At 29.6% G+C, this 13,690-nt stretch overlaps 1 protein-coding gene across 7 annotated transcripts; it reads right to left on the bottom strand.

Moving 5' to 3' along the window:
• Positions 1-3,797: 3,797 nt before the first annotated feature.
• Positions 3,798-8,272, bottom strand: LOC131168790 (transcription factor bHLH140-like). 7 transcript variants are annotated; one of them, XM_058142041.1, is made up of 7 exons: positions 8,104-8,271; positions 7,895-8,022; positions 7,180-7,486; positions 6,531-6,996; positions 5,381-6,047; positions 5,116-5,286; positions 3,798-4,422 (listed from the first exon to the last, which is right to left on the bottom strand). In XM_058142041.1, exons 1-7 carry the CDS (start codon positions 8,138-8,140, stop codon positions 4,090-4,092), a joined length of 2,109 nt encoding a protein of 702 aa, XP_057998024.1. In that variant the 5' UTR covers positions 8,141-8,271; the 3' UTR covers positions 3,798-4,089. The 7 variants fall into 7 exon arrangements, 5 of the variants coding, with proteins under 5 accessions (XP_057998024.1, XP_057998023.1, XP_057998025.1 ...); XR_009146776.1 differs by adding an exon at positions 4,865-5,023 and having other exon boundaries at positions 4,280-4,422; positions 6,531-7,486; positions 8,104-8,272; XM_058142043.1 differs by adding an exon at positions 4,945-5,023 and having other exon boundaries at positions 4,284-4,422; positions 6,531-7,486; positions 8,104-8,272.
• Between the last annotated feature and the right edge of the window lie 5,418 nt (positions 8,273-13,690).

Raw genomic sequence — 13,690 nt, 5'->3', positions numbered from 1 at the left:
TTTGCACATTGAATAATGTCCACTGTCTAATTTGCTTTAAAATCATATGAATGAAAATGAACCTCGTGGAAAATTCCATTATGGACCTTTCAACTATTTGGCAAGTTTTGCAAAGTGCAAATATCCTTCCAAATTCCTGAATGCTTCAGTCTCTCTCAATATTAGAATCGGTCTCGTATTGATCGAGTTGGGATAATCAGATGAAAAGTGGCTGATGGAAGTCATGGCCCTTTCATCTCTTGGCAACTTTCTGAATTTGTAGTTCCAGGAATAAAAATATCCTACTAGATTTGGCTGGAAATAACATTCGTTGTTCCTTAATCTATATCGAAAAAATTTTTAGACGTTAAGTTTGATAACATTGAAATTTTTATGGTATGATATCATAAAAATTTTTAAACTTCAGTTAATACTTATAAAAATATACATAATAAATTATAATTATATAAATTTTCTTTGAAACTTTTACAATTAGTTTAAGAATTTAAGTCTTATTTATTTTGATATATAAATTGATTAATTATTTAATTTATTTTACTAAAATTAATGTAATTATTATTTTTTTAATAAATTTAACAAAATCATTATACTTTTATTACTTTTTAATTGAATTTTAGATTAATAGTTAAAGGATTCATATCTAATGTGTCTAATTCCTTTGATTTTATTTTAATGTAAACAAAAATCTAATAATAAACATTGTTTTACTTTATTTCTAAGGTATTCAAACTCTAATTAAATATGAATGGTTTTCTTTTTTAATAAATTGATTTTACATATAGTTTTTGTCTTTCTTTCTCATATCAGCAGAATAGTATTCCAATCTTAAATTATTATTTGATTAAAGTTGTTTATATATTAAATTTAAATTTAGAGACTTTTATTTTATAAATTAAAGTTAGAAGGAATACGATGTATCCACTTAAGTTAAAAAACAATGGATAAAATTTACCTGCACGTTAATTTGTAAATTAATGATATTGAATTATAAAAACTTTCATGACATACAAATTGAAATTTAAGAATTTTTGTGATACAATTGAAAGATGACGTAAATTGATGAACTAAAGATGACATCTACCAAAATTTTGCTTACCCCAAATTTAAAATTTAGATTTTAGATTTTATGGTATACATCTTCATTCTACACAATAGGAAACTCTTTTCCTTTTCACAAATTTCATCCAATCCAAACTGCATATTCCAACATAAAGCCTTTGTTAGCTCCAACCAAATGATTTTCATAATGACAAAACTAATGAAATGAATCTAACATTATGTTTCAGATAAATTTCAGGTTACCTTTAATTTGTTAAGTAATCAAGGATTTTGATAGAACAATCATATTTTAAAAGGCTTGAAGATTGATAAGCAAAAAAGTAATTGATTAATTTTGAGAAGTAGTTAGCTATTTTTTATGACCCGCCAACTTTTTGACTTTGAATAGACAAAACAAAGAATAGTTTTCAGTCTTTCAAGAGTCATTTGTTTTGATTTTTGTGTCTAAGAATTACATTTCGAAACCTTAGTTATAGACCTTTATTTTACCCATTTTTACTTGACGAAAAGCCATTGATTTCAAAGAGTATTTTGTGTCAAAAACTAGAGAAAGCTTTCATCATTTAGAAATCTAAGTGTTAGCCTTTATTGACAAAGTTTCACATTATAATTGAGAGTTTGAGAGAGATTTAAACAAAAGAAAATTATATTTTGTTGGTAGCATCAAGATTAAAGATTGTGAAAAACTTGGCTGATATCATAGAAAAATTTGAAGATAATTGAGTATAAAAACACTTATAAATGATTAGACAAGTATTATTAAAAAATTTATTGGTGTAAAAGGTTTAACTCTTGCTCGTAAAAAGAGTTATTTAGTGGAGATAAAATCTTACTAGAATATTTTAAGGAGTGTGTGTAAAGTTAAAGTGCCGATTATTATAAATGTTTCCTTTTAATTTTCAGCACTTTTTGAACGTTTGCTTGATTATTTAAAAAGGTTTATATGCATTTTTAATGAATGAACCGAGTTAACATATAGCATAACTTAGTAGTATTAGAGTTATTTTCAAAACTGTAGAATATTAAGTGTAGAATATTAAGTTTGAGTAACAATTGAAATTATTTATAAATATATATATATATATATATATATATAAATAAAATTGAAGAAGAGAAAACATATATACAAAATTAAGAATTGAGAGAGAAGAAGAATTGCTTGACCTAATCCTTTTCCATATTTTATCATAGCAAAAGAATAACAGTAAATATTCAAAAAAAAAAGTCTTAGAGACATTTCCACAAGTCATTTTATAATTCCAAACATTAAATTCTAAGTTCATTTTTTCCGCTTACAGCAGAGCCATAAAGCATATACCAAACTACAAATCAAACCAATAAAATTCAAATAAAAAAATTCAAACAAAAACGAGACGGTATGGGCTCATTATTATTATTATTATTATTATTATTATATGTTTATGTATTTCGATTCCAAGCATAACAAATTTACTTACACTGTTAATTATAGAAATTATGCATTTCAAATTCGAGTAATAATAAATTTAAAAAAAAATTGTGGAATTGATAAGCGAAAGACAAATGGTAAATTGGTAATCAGCGGAGAAAGCGACTGCTCAAGATGTGTCAACAATGCCACGATATGAAAAGAAGAGATCACGAGTCATACTAAATCAGGTGGAACTTCCTAACGAGACATGTGTCAACTTGCCACGCGGTTTTATATTGTACAAGTACAATTTATCATGATTAACTATTAGAATAAATTGCAATTCGAACGAAAACTGTTAGAATAAATTGAATACATTTTGCTTTGGCATCAATACACGAATGGTAATGGAGTTAAAAATGCAAATTTCTGTTACATTTTTTGTCCCAATTTCTATGATTGCAGGTTCCACCATGAGGAAAAGCTAATTGAAGCAATTGACAACGCAAAAGAGTAGATGAAAGATTATGCTTCATCGAGGTTATTGTTCACAAGGAGGATACTACCAAAGAACATTTGGAACGTGTCCACTTACCACCGATAAACTTCAAAATTTGTTGGTTCTTTTGTTTCGGAGGAAGTAGGTATGAATTTTTAAAATGGCAATTTTTTTTTAAAAAAAAAAAAGAGAGAAGATTCTTGAAAATTTTAAATTTCTAAAATTTTCACTTTTTTAACCTAAATAAATTAATGAATTAAAAAGGTTTTATTATCTTTCCTTTACAGCCTTGCCCTTTTCTGATGCCTTACCCTTGCACTCCCCCTAATCACATCGTAGTTCTTCATTTTTATTCTGAATCATACCTGCTTTGCAATCCCACTTCGGGGTGTAGATAAGTCAACCACTCATAAACGACTCGAACTCAGCTCGTTATTTGAATTCGTCTAAGTTTTAATTAAGTAAAGCAGTTTGAGCATTATAACTCGGGAGCATAATCTAGAAAGAATAGTTTTAATTATTATATATAATTATGAAAATAATAACTTCTGCAGTTGAATTCTGAGTTTGACTTAATCGGATATATCCAAACTAAAATTTAATAGTAATAAATATATGATTACTTGAACTCGAATTTTTCAAAATATATCCAACCAGTACAGTAGACCTAACGCTAGCAAAGAATGGAACTGGAATTGACACTGCTGCAGTCTACTTCTACTAGATACTTACCAGAATCTAATAGCATTATATTGCACCCATCGGTAACCTGCAAAATGATAAATCCAGTCGCCAACAATAAGGCAAATGCAATTGATCTAATAAGGGAAATTTAAATGAGCATAGTGATTGTCTCGAATTCAAATTTCTGAAACCTCTCACTTCACGATTGATGTAAAAGATTTAATACTTACCCAACAGGTTGCTTTTGGGAGCAAAGGTTGCAACACATCAGTTTGCTGAGAGTTTCAATCCGCAGTGCAGCTCCAAGACGAAATAGGGCAAATTAAGAAGCAACTGCATATGTTACACAAGAACAGATTTCCCTACACTGCCTGAAAACTATTGCCCTATATTTTGTGCTAGAAAAAACATAAAGTTACGTACAACAAGATTTTGACAAGGCATAAGTCATAGACACCTAGGAATCATTCGTATTGTTATCTTCTGGAAGCACTAAACGACCATTTTCAAGTAGGAAGGGAGGAAAGGGGGCTCGACAGTTGTTGATGTGTGATTTCAGCCTGGGTATAGTAGGGTGTGCACTTCTACATCGATGGCAACGCAACTCCATTGACAAATAGCTGTCGTCTTTTACTGTTGCTTTGCCATGGTTTTTTATTTCTTCAATTACATCAACTGAATCTCTGAAAAAGGCAGTATTGAAAGAGTTCCAGTGTTTCTTATTCTTTAGATGGTTTGAATTGAAATCCTGGCTGATAACATGCAGGTGAAGCTGTCGCATGGAAGGAACCTGCAACGAAAGAATCCAAAACACCTATTAGGAAATCCCCTTTGCACTTTTTTCTATTTCCTTGTGTAGTCAGAGCACAATTTGGGCAGAAAAATAAGCAAAAAAGGGTAACTATAAACAAAACATTACATGAGTTAAAAAGCTGTGGGTATTGTTATTGATATTAAATAAAGTAGATATAAAATATGCCAAGATGCAGAAACACAAATACAGGTAAACAAGCAAACGCAACAAAACAGCCCCTTGGGTCCATGAACAGATACATATTACTTCACTTAATTACTGATGCAAAAATAACTAAGTGATCAATAATTTTAATGATGACTACCAGGTGTAGCGATGTTTTATATTGCTAAAATCATCAGTTTTCTCAAAGGTACAACCCAAGTTATTGGTTCATTAATAATTTAGCTCCTTTGATTGGAATGTCACATTAGCAAACCTTCCCAATTTAGTCCTCATTATTATCCGCAGCTTTTGAAATTAGGATTCCCATTTTTCAACCATTTATGTGTTCTGGACCTTAAGACAAATAGTGCCATCTCCAAGCTGAGAAAATAACTTCTAACACCAACTCCCAATCTGGCACTAGGTATTGCACCTGAGTTAATTAAGCTCATCAATTGTTCAAAAGTGGATATGGAAAAGGAAATGAATGAAATTGGCAAACAGCTGAGCGTAAGCATTGCATACTGAGTGATATCCAAGGCGAAAGATCATTGATGAATCCTCATGCAAAAATTTTTCAGCCCATCTCAAGCCCACATCATGCATTGTTGTTAACAATTGAAGGTGTTCTTGCTGTACATCAGCAAGGCAATCAAGACCTTCACATCTTGCCAAGATGAGGACATGCTTTTGTGCCTGCAAAAATGTAATGCCAATTCTGCTAAGTGATTAAACTCAAGCATTAGAGTCACAGAGAGAAAATGGCCAACACTAAACAGAAGATATTTACCTTAGGGTAGAGATCATTTAGTACAGCAACATCATCTGATATCTCCAGTAACACATTTTTATGCTTCTCAGGACGCATAGCAATATGGCAAAGAGCTTGAGCCCATGAGGCCCAGCTCTTCGAAGTGCTTCCATCAATCTTACTGTTGTCATTACTTATCTTTCCTTGTGTAGAGCCAGAACCAGTACCATCAGTTCCAATTTCATAATGAGATCCTTTGCATTTTTTGCTTCTCTCAGATACAGAATTACCATCTCTCTTAGTCTTTTGATCACCATTTGCCAAATAATTTCTAAGGTCACCGCAAGAGGTATCTTTCAATGATTTCTCTGATACAAGGCTTTTACTTGTTAACTTTGCTTGGTTCCTCAGTACGGAGAGAAAACCATCAAAAAGTGATGTGTATGCATCACGAAGAATTTTGCAGCCTTTAATATAGTCATCTTTAAGGCAATTAGGTCTTTGTGGGTTCATATTTGGGCCAAGGACATGTATGATGTGAGATACCCGTTCCCTGATATACAAGGGAGAATTTGAAGGAAGGGGAACAACAACAGCATGTCCAGGGAGAAGAGAAGCTGCTCGTTCCTTAGTTGCAACCTCTAGGGCTGGACCTGCAGCACTGAAAATTGCAGCATTCACACCTCCACCACCTGGTTTCAGTCGCCTGTAGAATCAATAACATAATCACAATATCAATGGTCCAGAAAAAAGTTCCTAAAAAATAAAAAATCACATTACAACTAGGTGGACAATATTTGGAGTCAGAATCAGAAATAAGCATGATAATGTGAAAAGAAGTTGATGTAATTCTGCATTAACAGATCTGTGTAGCCTGAATGTTGCAAAGAATGACCTGACCAGTAGGTTGTTAATGCTTCAACATTACACAAATAGCTCAATCATATATTCCGTTGAATTATCATGAGTCACCAGAGACTTAAATTACATAGAACAGTCCAATCCAAAAGCAGACCCACAAATGTATCCAACTGAAATAGTTCAAAAGGAAAAGTTATGGCTTACAGTGTACTTTCCAGCTTTAACTTTTCAAGCCTTTTTTTAACATTTTATTGAATGCTGTGTATTGTACATATTTCATTAAAAGGGAATAAAGCGACTCCGCAAATAGCTAAATCATAAATCTTACCAATTGGCAGCATTAGCTATCACATTGCAGCGCAAGCCTCCTTGTGAATATAGTTGAGTTATATCTCCGACAAATGTGAAGAATTTTTTGCTGTCAATGTTCCTTTGTGCAGCTTTAACCCTAACCAAGGACAAAATCTTTGATCCATGACTCAAGTCCACAAGAACCAGCCTGGCATTTCCAAGCTTCTTCACAAACTCTTCAACTTTTTCAACCATGATATCAGATGCCTTCTCACTGTTGAACTGGAAGTCTGCTGTTGAAATAGATGGAAATGCAAGAGTGGGAATGCTGCCAGGAGTAACATCACAGCCAATGGAGTGTTTAGGCAGGTCTTCACTTTCTTTTACGTCCTTACAAGGAGTAGCCGATAATGATGACAAATTATCTGGCCCTTTGAAAGAATTATTCCTTTCCTTGCTAACTTGAGGAAATGCAGAATCCTGAACACTACCTGAACTGGATCCTGCATTGGAAGGAACATCTACTTTCTTTAAGAACTTCATGATACCAAGTTGAACTTTGGCATCAGGGTTCTTCTGACCAAAAGAACCATTTGGAAGGGTATCCAAAGGACCAAGTGCACAATAACTATTAATTGCTGCTTGAACATCACTCTCACTCTGGCAAAACATGATTCGAGACAAACCTTCAGAAAGCTTAGGCAATTCTTTCTTTTGCAGCATTCTATTGACAACAGCAGCAGCTTTTCCACCTTGCAAATTTCCTTCATGCCCAGTGCGCTTCACAGAACGAGATATACAAAGCTGAGCAGGAAGATCAAGCACCACAGCATGAACGTCTATCTGGGAACCACCGAGCTTCACAAACTCTACACGCTGTTCTCTGTCCAGATTGCATCTGTCAATAAATACACTTTTACCTTCCTTCAATGCACTTGCTGCGGCCTTAAGGCACTGGGGCTTCGTTCCAGCTTTTCCATTATTAATAGTGTCCTGCAAACCAAAACAATTTTCTATATGAAACAAAAATAAGATGCACTACAGTGGTCTACGATCATCGTAGAGAATACCAATATACATGCATTATCCAAATAATTAGTAAACGATATGTAAAAAACGTAGGAAGAATCCCTTTGGAAGCAGTGACTACCAATCAATGAAAGCCCATCGCAATTATTTGGCTTGGAAATGGAGACTTCATATGATCAAAAGACGAAAGCAAACGAAAGTATCTGTTCAATGCGCAAACATCAACTGCCCTTCGTCACTTCATTTCCCACATACCTTTAGATTGGCATTCTATTTTAGAAAATCATTATTCATCGAAGCAATTCCATTATCACTGATGAAGCATTTCAACAAACATGTGGATAACAATTCAGAGAAGATAAAAAGAGAGACCTGACAGATGCGAACCCAAGGTCGAGAAGAAGAACACATGACGTGTTCGCAGAAAGTGGACTTGCCACTGCCCGGTGCACCCACCAAGATCACCACGATTGGCTTTCTCTCCTCCTCTCCACTTTTCTCTGTAAGAAAATCCATAATATCTATAAGAAGGCAAATTCAAAACCCTAAAGAAAAAGATTGAATTCCACACAGGTGCATACCTTCAGGTTTTGAAGTATCGTCGCAATCCATGTCCATTATTGATCCAGTGTTTGGGGAGCTCTTACGGGAGGCAGGAGATGGACGCAGCGCTATCGAACTCGTTGTTTGGGTTGTGTAACCGTAGACTGTAGAGGTGACCCAAAACAATGAAAAATGGAATTTGAAAATAACAGTTCCAATAACTTGTAATTAAAAATGGGTCCCATCTATTGATTTTAGTTCACTCTACGTTCCATTTTACTTTGTGCATTTCACAATTCGATTAGATTTTAACAATTTATTTAATAATGTTCTCGAAAAAAAAACAATTTATTTAATAATAATTATTGAAAAAATAAAATTTATTTTGTAAATTATGATTAACCGAACACTGCATCATTTATATATATATATATATATATATATATATATATATATATATATATATATATATATATATATATAATTTTTTGTATTGAATAGATAAATTTTGAATCACTTATAAGAAGTTTAAAGTTGTTTTATAATATTTAATTATCACAATATATAAAATATATTAAACAATTATTAAAATTTTTGTGCGGCCTGAAATGATAAAATCAATAAATCTCCTAATATTTCTATTGATTAAATAAAGTATGATTTATTAATGTTGTGGTATAATTTTTATTGTTAATATATTTTTAAAAAATAATATAATAGTAAAATAAATATTAAAATATTTTTATTATTATTTTAAATATATAAATAATTATTATATAAAATGAAAATATAAAAATTTAAAATCATTTCAAACCATAATTTGGTAGTTTAAAAAGGGATAAAAATTGTTACAAAGGTTATGTCCGATACGCAATCTTCCTAAATAGTTATCAAAACTTTAATGAAATTTTCAGCCCTTTTAAGAAGTGTAGGAAATTATTATGACCAATTCTATGATAAATACTTTTTAGAAAGCTTTTATTTATGAAAAATAATATAATAAAACTTATATATAATAATTTTATTATAATCGTGATAGGTTTCACGTTACTCTTGATTAATAATTTTAATTAAATCGTTATATATATAATAATTATACTAAATAAAATTTCTCCATGATTTATGCTATAAGGGTTATCTGTTCTCTTGGGACAATGATCAGACTGGAGATGCTTTTATGGAGAAGATACTTAATCGAGCTTGTATTTCAGCAAAGTATGGGGTCCTATTCCCTCGGGCGACCCTATCTCATAAACTTCATTCTGAGTCTAATCACTTACTTATATTGTTGGATACGGAAGGGTTAGATTAGATGAGGGAGTAAAAGGGGGGTGGACACGAGAGGGGATTTGATGAGGTAGCAGTGGATGCGTGGAGACGGATAGATTCAAGTGTTGGCAATACAAGCCATCCTCTCGCCCAAATGGACTTTTTACTTGGATGCTTTGGGAATATTTATGCGGGCATAGGCTGGGTTGAAAGGACTCTGGCTGCTGTTTGACAATCTAATGTTACTCCAGATAACGAGCGTAAGCAATTAAAGTTGTGTTATTTTAGATATTATAAAAAAATAATAATTTAAAAAAATATATTTTATTAATTTAATATTTTTATGATTAAAATTTATTAAATTTAATTTTAAATTATATTTTAATATTTTTTAATTAATATATTTAAAAAAAATAATTTTTTCAGCGGCATTTCTAATAATAATACTAAATAGATTCTAAATTATCATTGGAAGCTGACACTATGTATAAGCAAAGATTTGTGGTACAATGGTTACATAAGGGGATCAAAATACCAGATTCTTTCATTATATGGCCTCTACCGGGTAGATAATTAATTTTATACTGGGTTTGAAAGATGAAATTTAGTAGTAATGAGTTGTCAGGTTCGGTCCTTTATAATCATATTGTTAATTTTTAATCTAATTTGTTTTCCTCCTTAAGCACTGAGTTGCAAGTCTCTGGGTTCCCATTTATTAGCAGAAAAATCATCTCTTCTTCGTCCTTGCATTGCAAAGGAGATTGTTACTACAATAAAACAAACGCGACCCTCGAAGGCTTCGAGCCCTGATGGGCTTCCACCTTTGATCTATTAGAAATATTGGAATGTTATTGGTCCAAATGTGTTTCAATGGTCAACCATATTTTTCAATGTAGGATAATGCCTCCTAGTCTTAATCATACTCATATATGCTTAATTCTGAAGGCGAGAAATATAAATCTGACTATCTCATGGTCAGTATCATTCTATCAGTCTTTACAAAACCCGAAGAAGTTAATATTATTAATTCGGTGTTTCAGCAATACGAATAATTATCTATGCATAGGTCAATTTTTTTATGTCTGAATTGTCATTATGCAGAGTAAATACGTGAGGTAGATAAATATTAGTTAAATCTAAAAAGGTATTTGACTTGGCTTATTAAAATTAACTACTTATAAGTTAACTTAAGTTTATAAAAATATAAAATTTTAAATAATTATATATTTAATTAAAATGCTTATGATAAGTGATTAACACATTTAATAAAAAAATAACTTATTAATATATTTATTATTCATATTACTAAAAAGATATTAAATAAGACATGCAGTAAAATTTTAAAAATTAAAAGAATGTAATATGATAAAATATTTGATCAAATTAACTTATAAACAAAAGGCTTTTCATTTTCAATTTTTTTTTTTAGCTTATAAGTTTAAAAAAATTATAAATAAATAGATAAATTTATTTTTAAAACTTATAAATTGATTTAATTAACTTATAAATTAAGATAAATATCTTATAAGTTTGCCAATCAACATTAGTCGGTCAAAGAAAATAATTTTTTTAAAATTATTCTTCATTTTTTTTTTCTTAAATCAATTTCTATTTTCATTTTTGTTATAGAATTTTTGTGTTAATATAAGGGAGAAAAAAAAACCTTATTAGTTTTTTTATGAATGCCATTAAATTTTCGATTACACAAAACTTTTTATTTTCATATCCATATTTTATCCAAATTATATAAAGATAGGCATGTCTATTCTAATTACATTGGATTTATATTCTTTTATGTTTAATTATGTTTTTATAATAAATCTTTAAAAATGATTTTCTCCAAAATTTGAAAATATTTAAGATATAAATTGAGAAATAAGCAATGAGCTATAGGGATTTGTTTCTTTCTCTTTTGTCCGTCTTTCAGCCCACATGTGAACAAGGGCTGCTGTTTCTTTTATCTTAGTGGGGTTCCTTATTACTACCATTCCTTTGTGATGTTTTATTTTGAATCTACTAATGCATAAGTTCAGTTGCTTGCTTAACAAAGTAAAATAAAATAAAGAAGAGTCCGTCGATGGAGAAGAAGGGGTTAGCTGAACATGTAGCAGACATATAATTTCATTTTTCTTTTATGAATGCATTTTGCAAGTTATTATTTTTCTTCCACTGAAAAGCATTCGTTACCTTTTATTTATGTGATATTCATTCTTCCTCATCTGTTATTATTTTTTCTTTTTATTTTAAAATATTTTTTTCGTTGTCGTTAATTTGTCTTTGAAATTTATAATTTATGGCTTGAATGTGGTGCACAATTTCTCAACTTTAGAAAAAAAAAAATTTGTCTTCCTTATATGACTTTTCTATTCAATTTTTTTGACATTAAATTTGCATCAATATTTAAAGCGACTAAAATAAGTTCATATTAAAAGAAAAATTGATAAATGATGTTCCATTTGAGGACTTTGTGGTCTTCGTCTATGCGTAGAATATGGGCAAGCGCTGTCATTAAAGAGCTGTGGAGAAAGACAAGCAGCCGCTTGTAACCTTTTGGTTAAGTCAATTCGTGAAATCAACGGTCAACCATTTTCTATTTAATTTTGTCAATTCTGTGGCTTATCAAACTGGTTATTAAATAAGCATTATTATTATTAGTATTGTCAAGTCTCCCACTTGTGAAATTTATAAAATATTCTGCACAATGAAAAATAATTTTCTCACAAACATAAATTTCAGTTATTCTGAATTTCATATATTATAGAGAAGAATATATGCTTTAAGAATATTGAATAATTTTTCATTTTTTGAGTCTTGTGAGATTCTATATATATATATATATATATAATGATCAGTTTAAAGTGTTGATTCAATCTCATTTATAGTCTTATTGATTTAATGTAACTAGTTTTGGAGCTATTGCACTGTAATTAATAAAACAAATTTACAATAATCAAGTCAAATTAAATTTTCTATAATAGGACCAATAATGATTTTTATAGGATTAATGAATTTTTAATTTTTGAAAAAAAAATTTGCAGAAATAATATTTAATAAAATTTTCATCAAGTAACAATTTTAGAAGGTTAATTAAAATAATTTTAAAATAAATAAATAAATAAATAAGTTATATTTATAATTTTTTCCTTATATTTTTTACTTATAAATAAGTTTGGCTAAACAAGCAATGCAGCCAGAGCATTTGTCCATGTTTCCAGGTGGTCAAGCAAAGGCAAGATAGCCTTGCATCATCTTCCCCGCAGCATTTTACCCATAAATGAAGATTTGCCTTCCTGAAGGTTTATCTTTAGGGTGGTTGTTATGCTTTAGTGTGACTTAAATTGTAATTTTCTTAATCTGTATATGTGTGTGTATAAATGATTTATTTCTTTTTTATTTAATTGCTGCTGTACTGATATTGGAATATAGTTACTTAGCATTAAAAAAAAAGTAGTGAATGCGGATTGAAATGGGAATAGATCAAGTATTTTTTAGTATTTAATTTAATTTAGTTTAATTTAATTTTAATAAATTGAATTTAAATAATATGTTATTAGATTTGGAAATTTGAATCCGATAATTAATATTTAGGTTGAATTTAAGCATCAGTTATTCAAATTCATTTATGAAAAATTATTAATTTATAAAAATATGTATTTTATATTTTTATTTATGAATTTAAAATATTATATTTAAAATATAATTTAAATATTTTTATGGGTATTAAATTTAAATATAATTATTAATAAATAATAATAGTAATAGACGAATTTTAATAGTTTGGAATAAATTCAAATTATAATATTAAATAAATTCAAATTTAAATATTTTAAATTTTATTACTATCCTACTTGCTACCGTTTTTATAAAAGCTTCAAGTGCGAGGATAATTTTACACGCACTAATACTCTATTGAACTCGTGCTCTGATCATCCATTGAGATTGTAAACAAATAAATAAATATTAAATATTTTACATTTAATTAATAAATAATTATTATATATTTTAGTTATTAAATATTTATTTATTAATTTAACTTGATATGTCAATTTTAGGCAATAATTTTCTATGAGGAAGAAAAGGCCTCCATTGACTCGCAAGTCTATGCTTTCTTTTTTCCATAGACTCTATAGGTGTATCTTTCGCTCTAATTATGTGATGTAGTCTTTATTGATAATTTTATAAATAATATAAATTATGAATAACATTTTTTCAAAGTTAATATATACCCCTCTCCTCTCACTTTATATAATATAGATATATATTTTTTGTTAGTATGTAGATACACACAGTATTCAGAAATAAGACTCAACATCTTTGATAAAATTAATGCTCAAAAAGATAAATATATTCTCTCAT

The sequence above is a fragment of the Hevea brasiliensis genome, unplaced genomic scaffold (genome assembly GCF_030052815.1).
Source record: "Hevea brasiliensis isolate MT/VB/25A 57/8 unplaced genomic scaffold, ASM3005281v1 Scaf314, whole genome shotgun sequence".
NCBI lineage: Eukaryota > Viridiplantae > Streptophyta > Magnoliopsida > Malpighiales > Euphorbiaceae > Hevea > Hevea brasiliensis.
The sequence above is the reverse complement of the archived record's forward strand: the minus strand, read 5'-3'. Positions and strand labels throughout refer to the sequence as shown.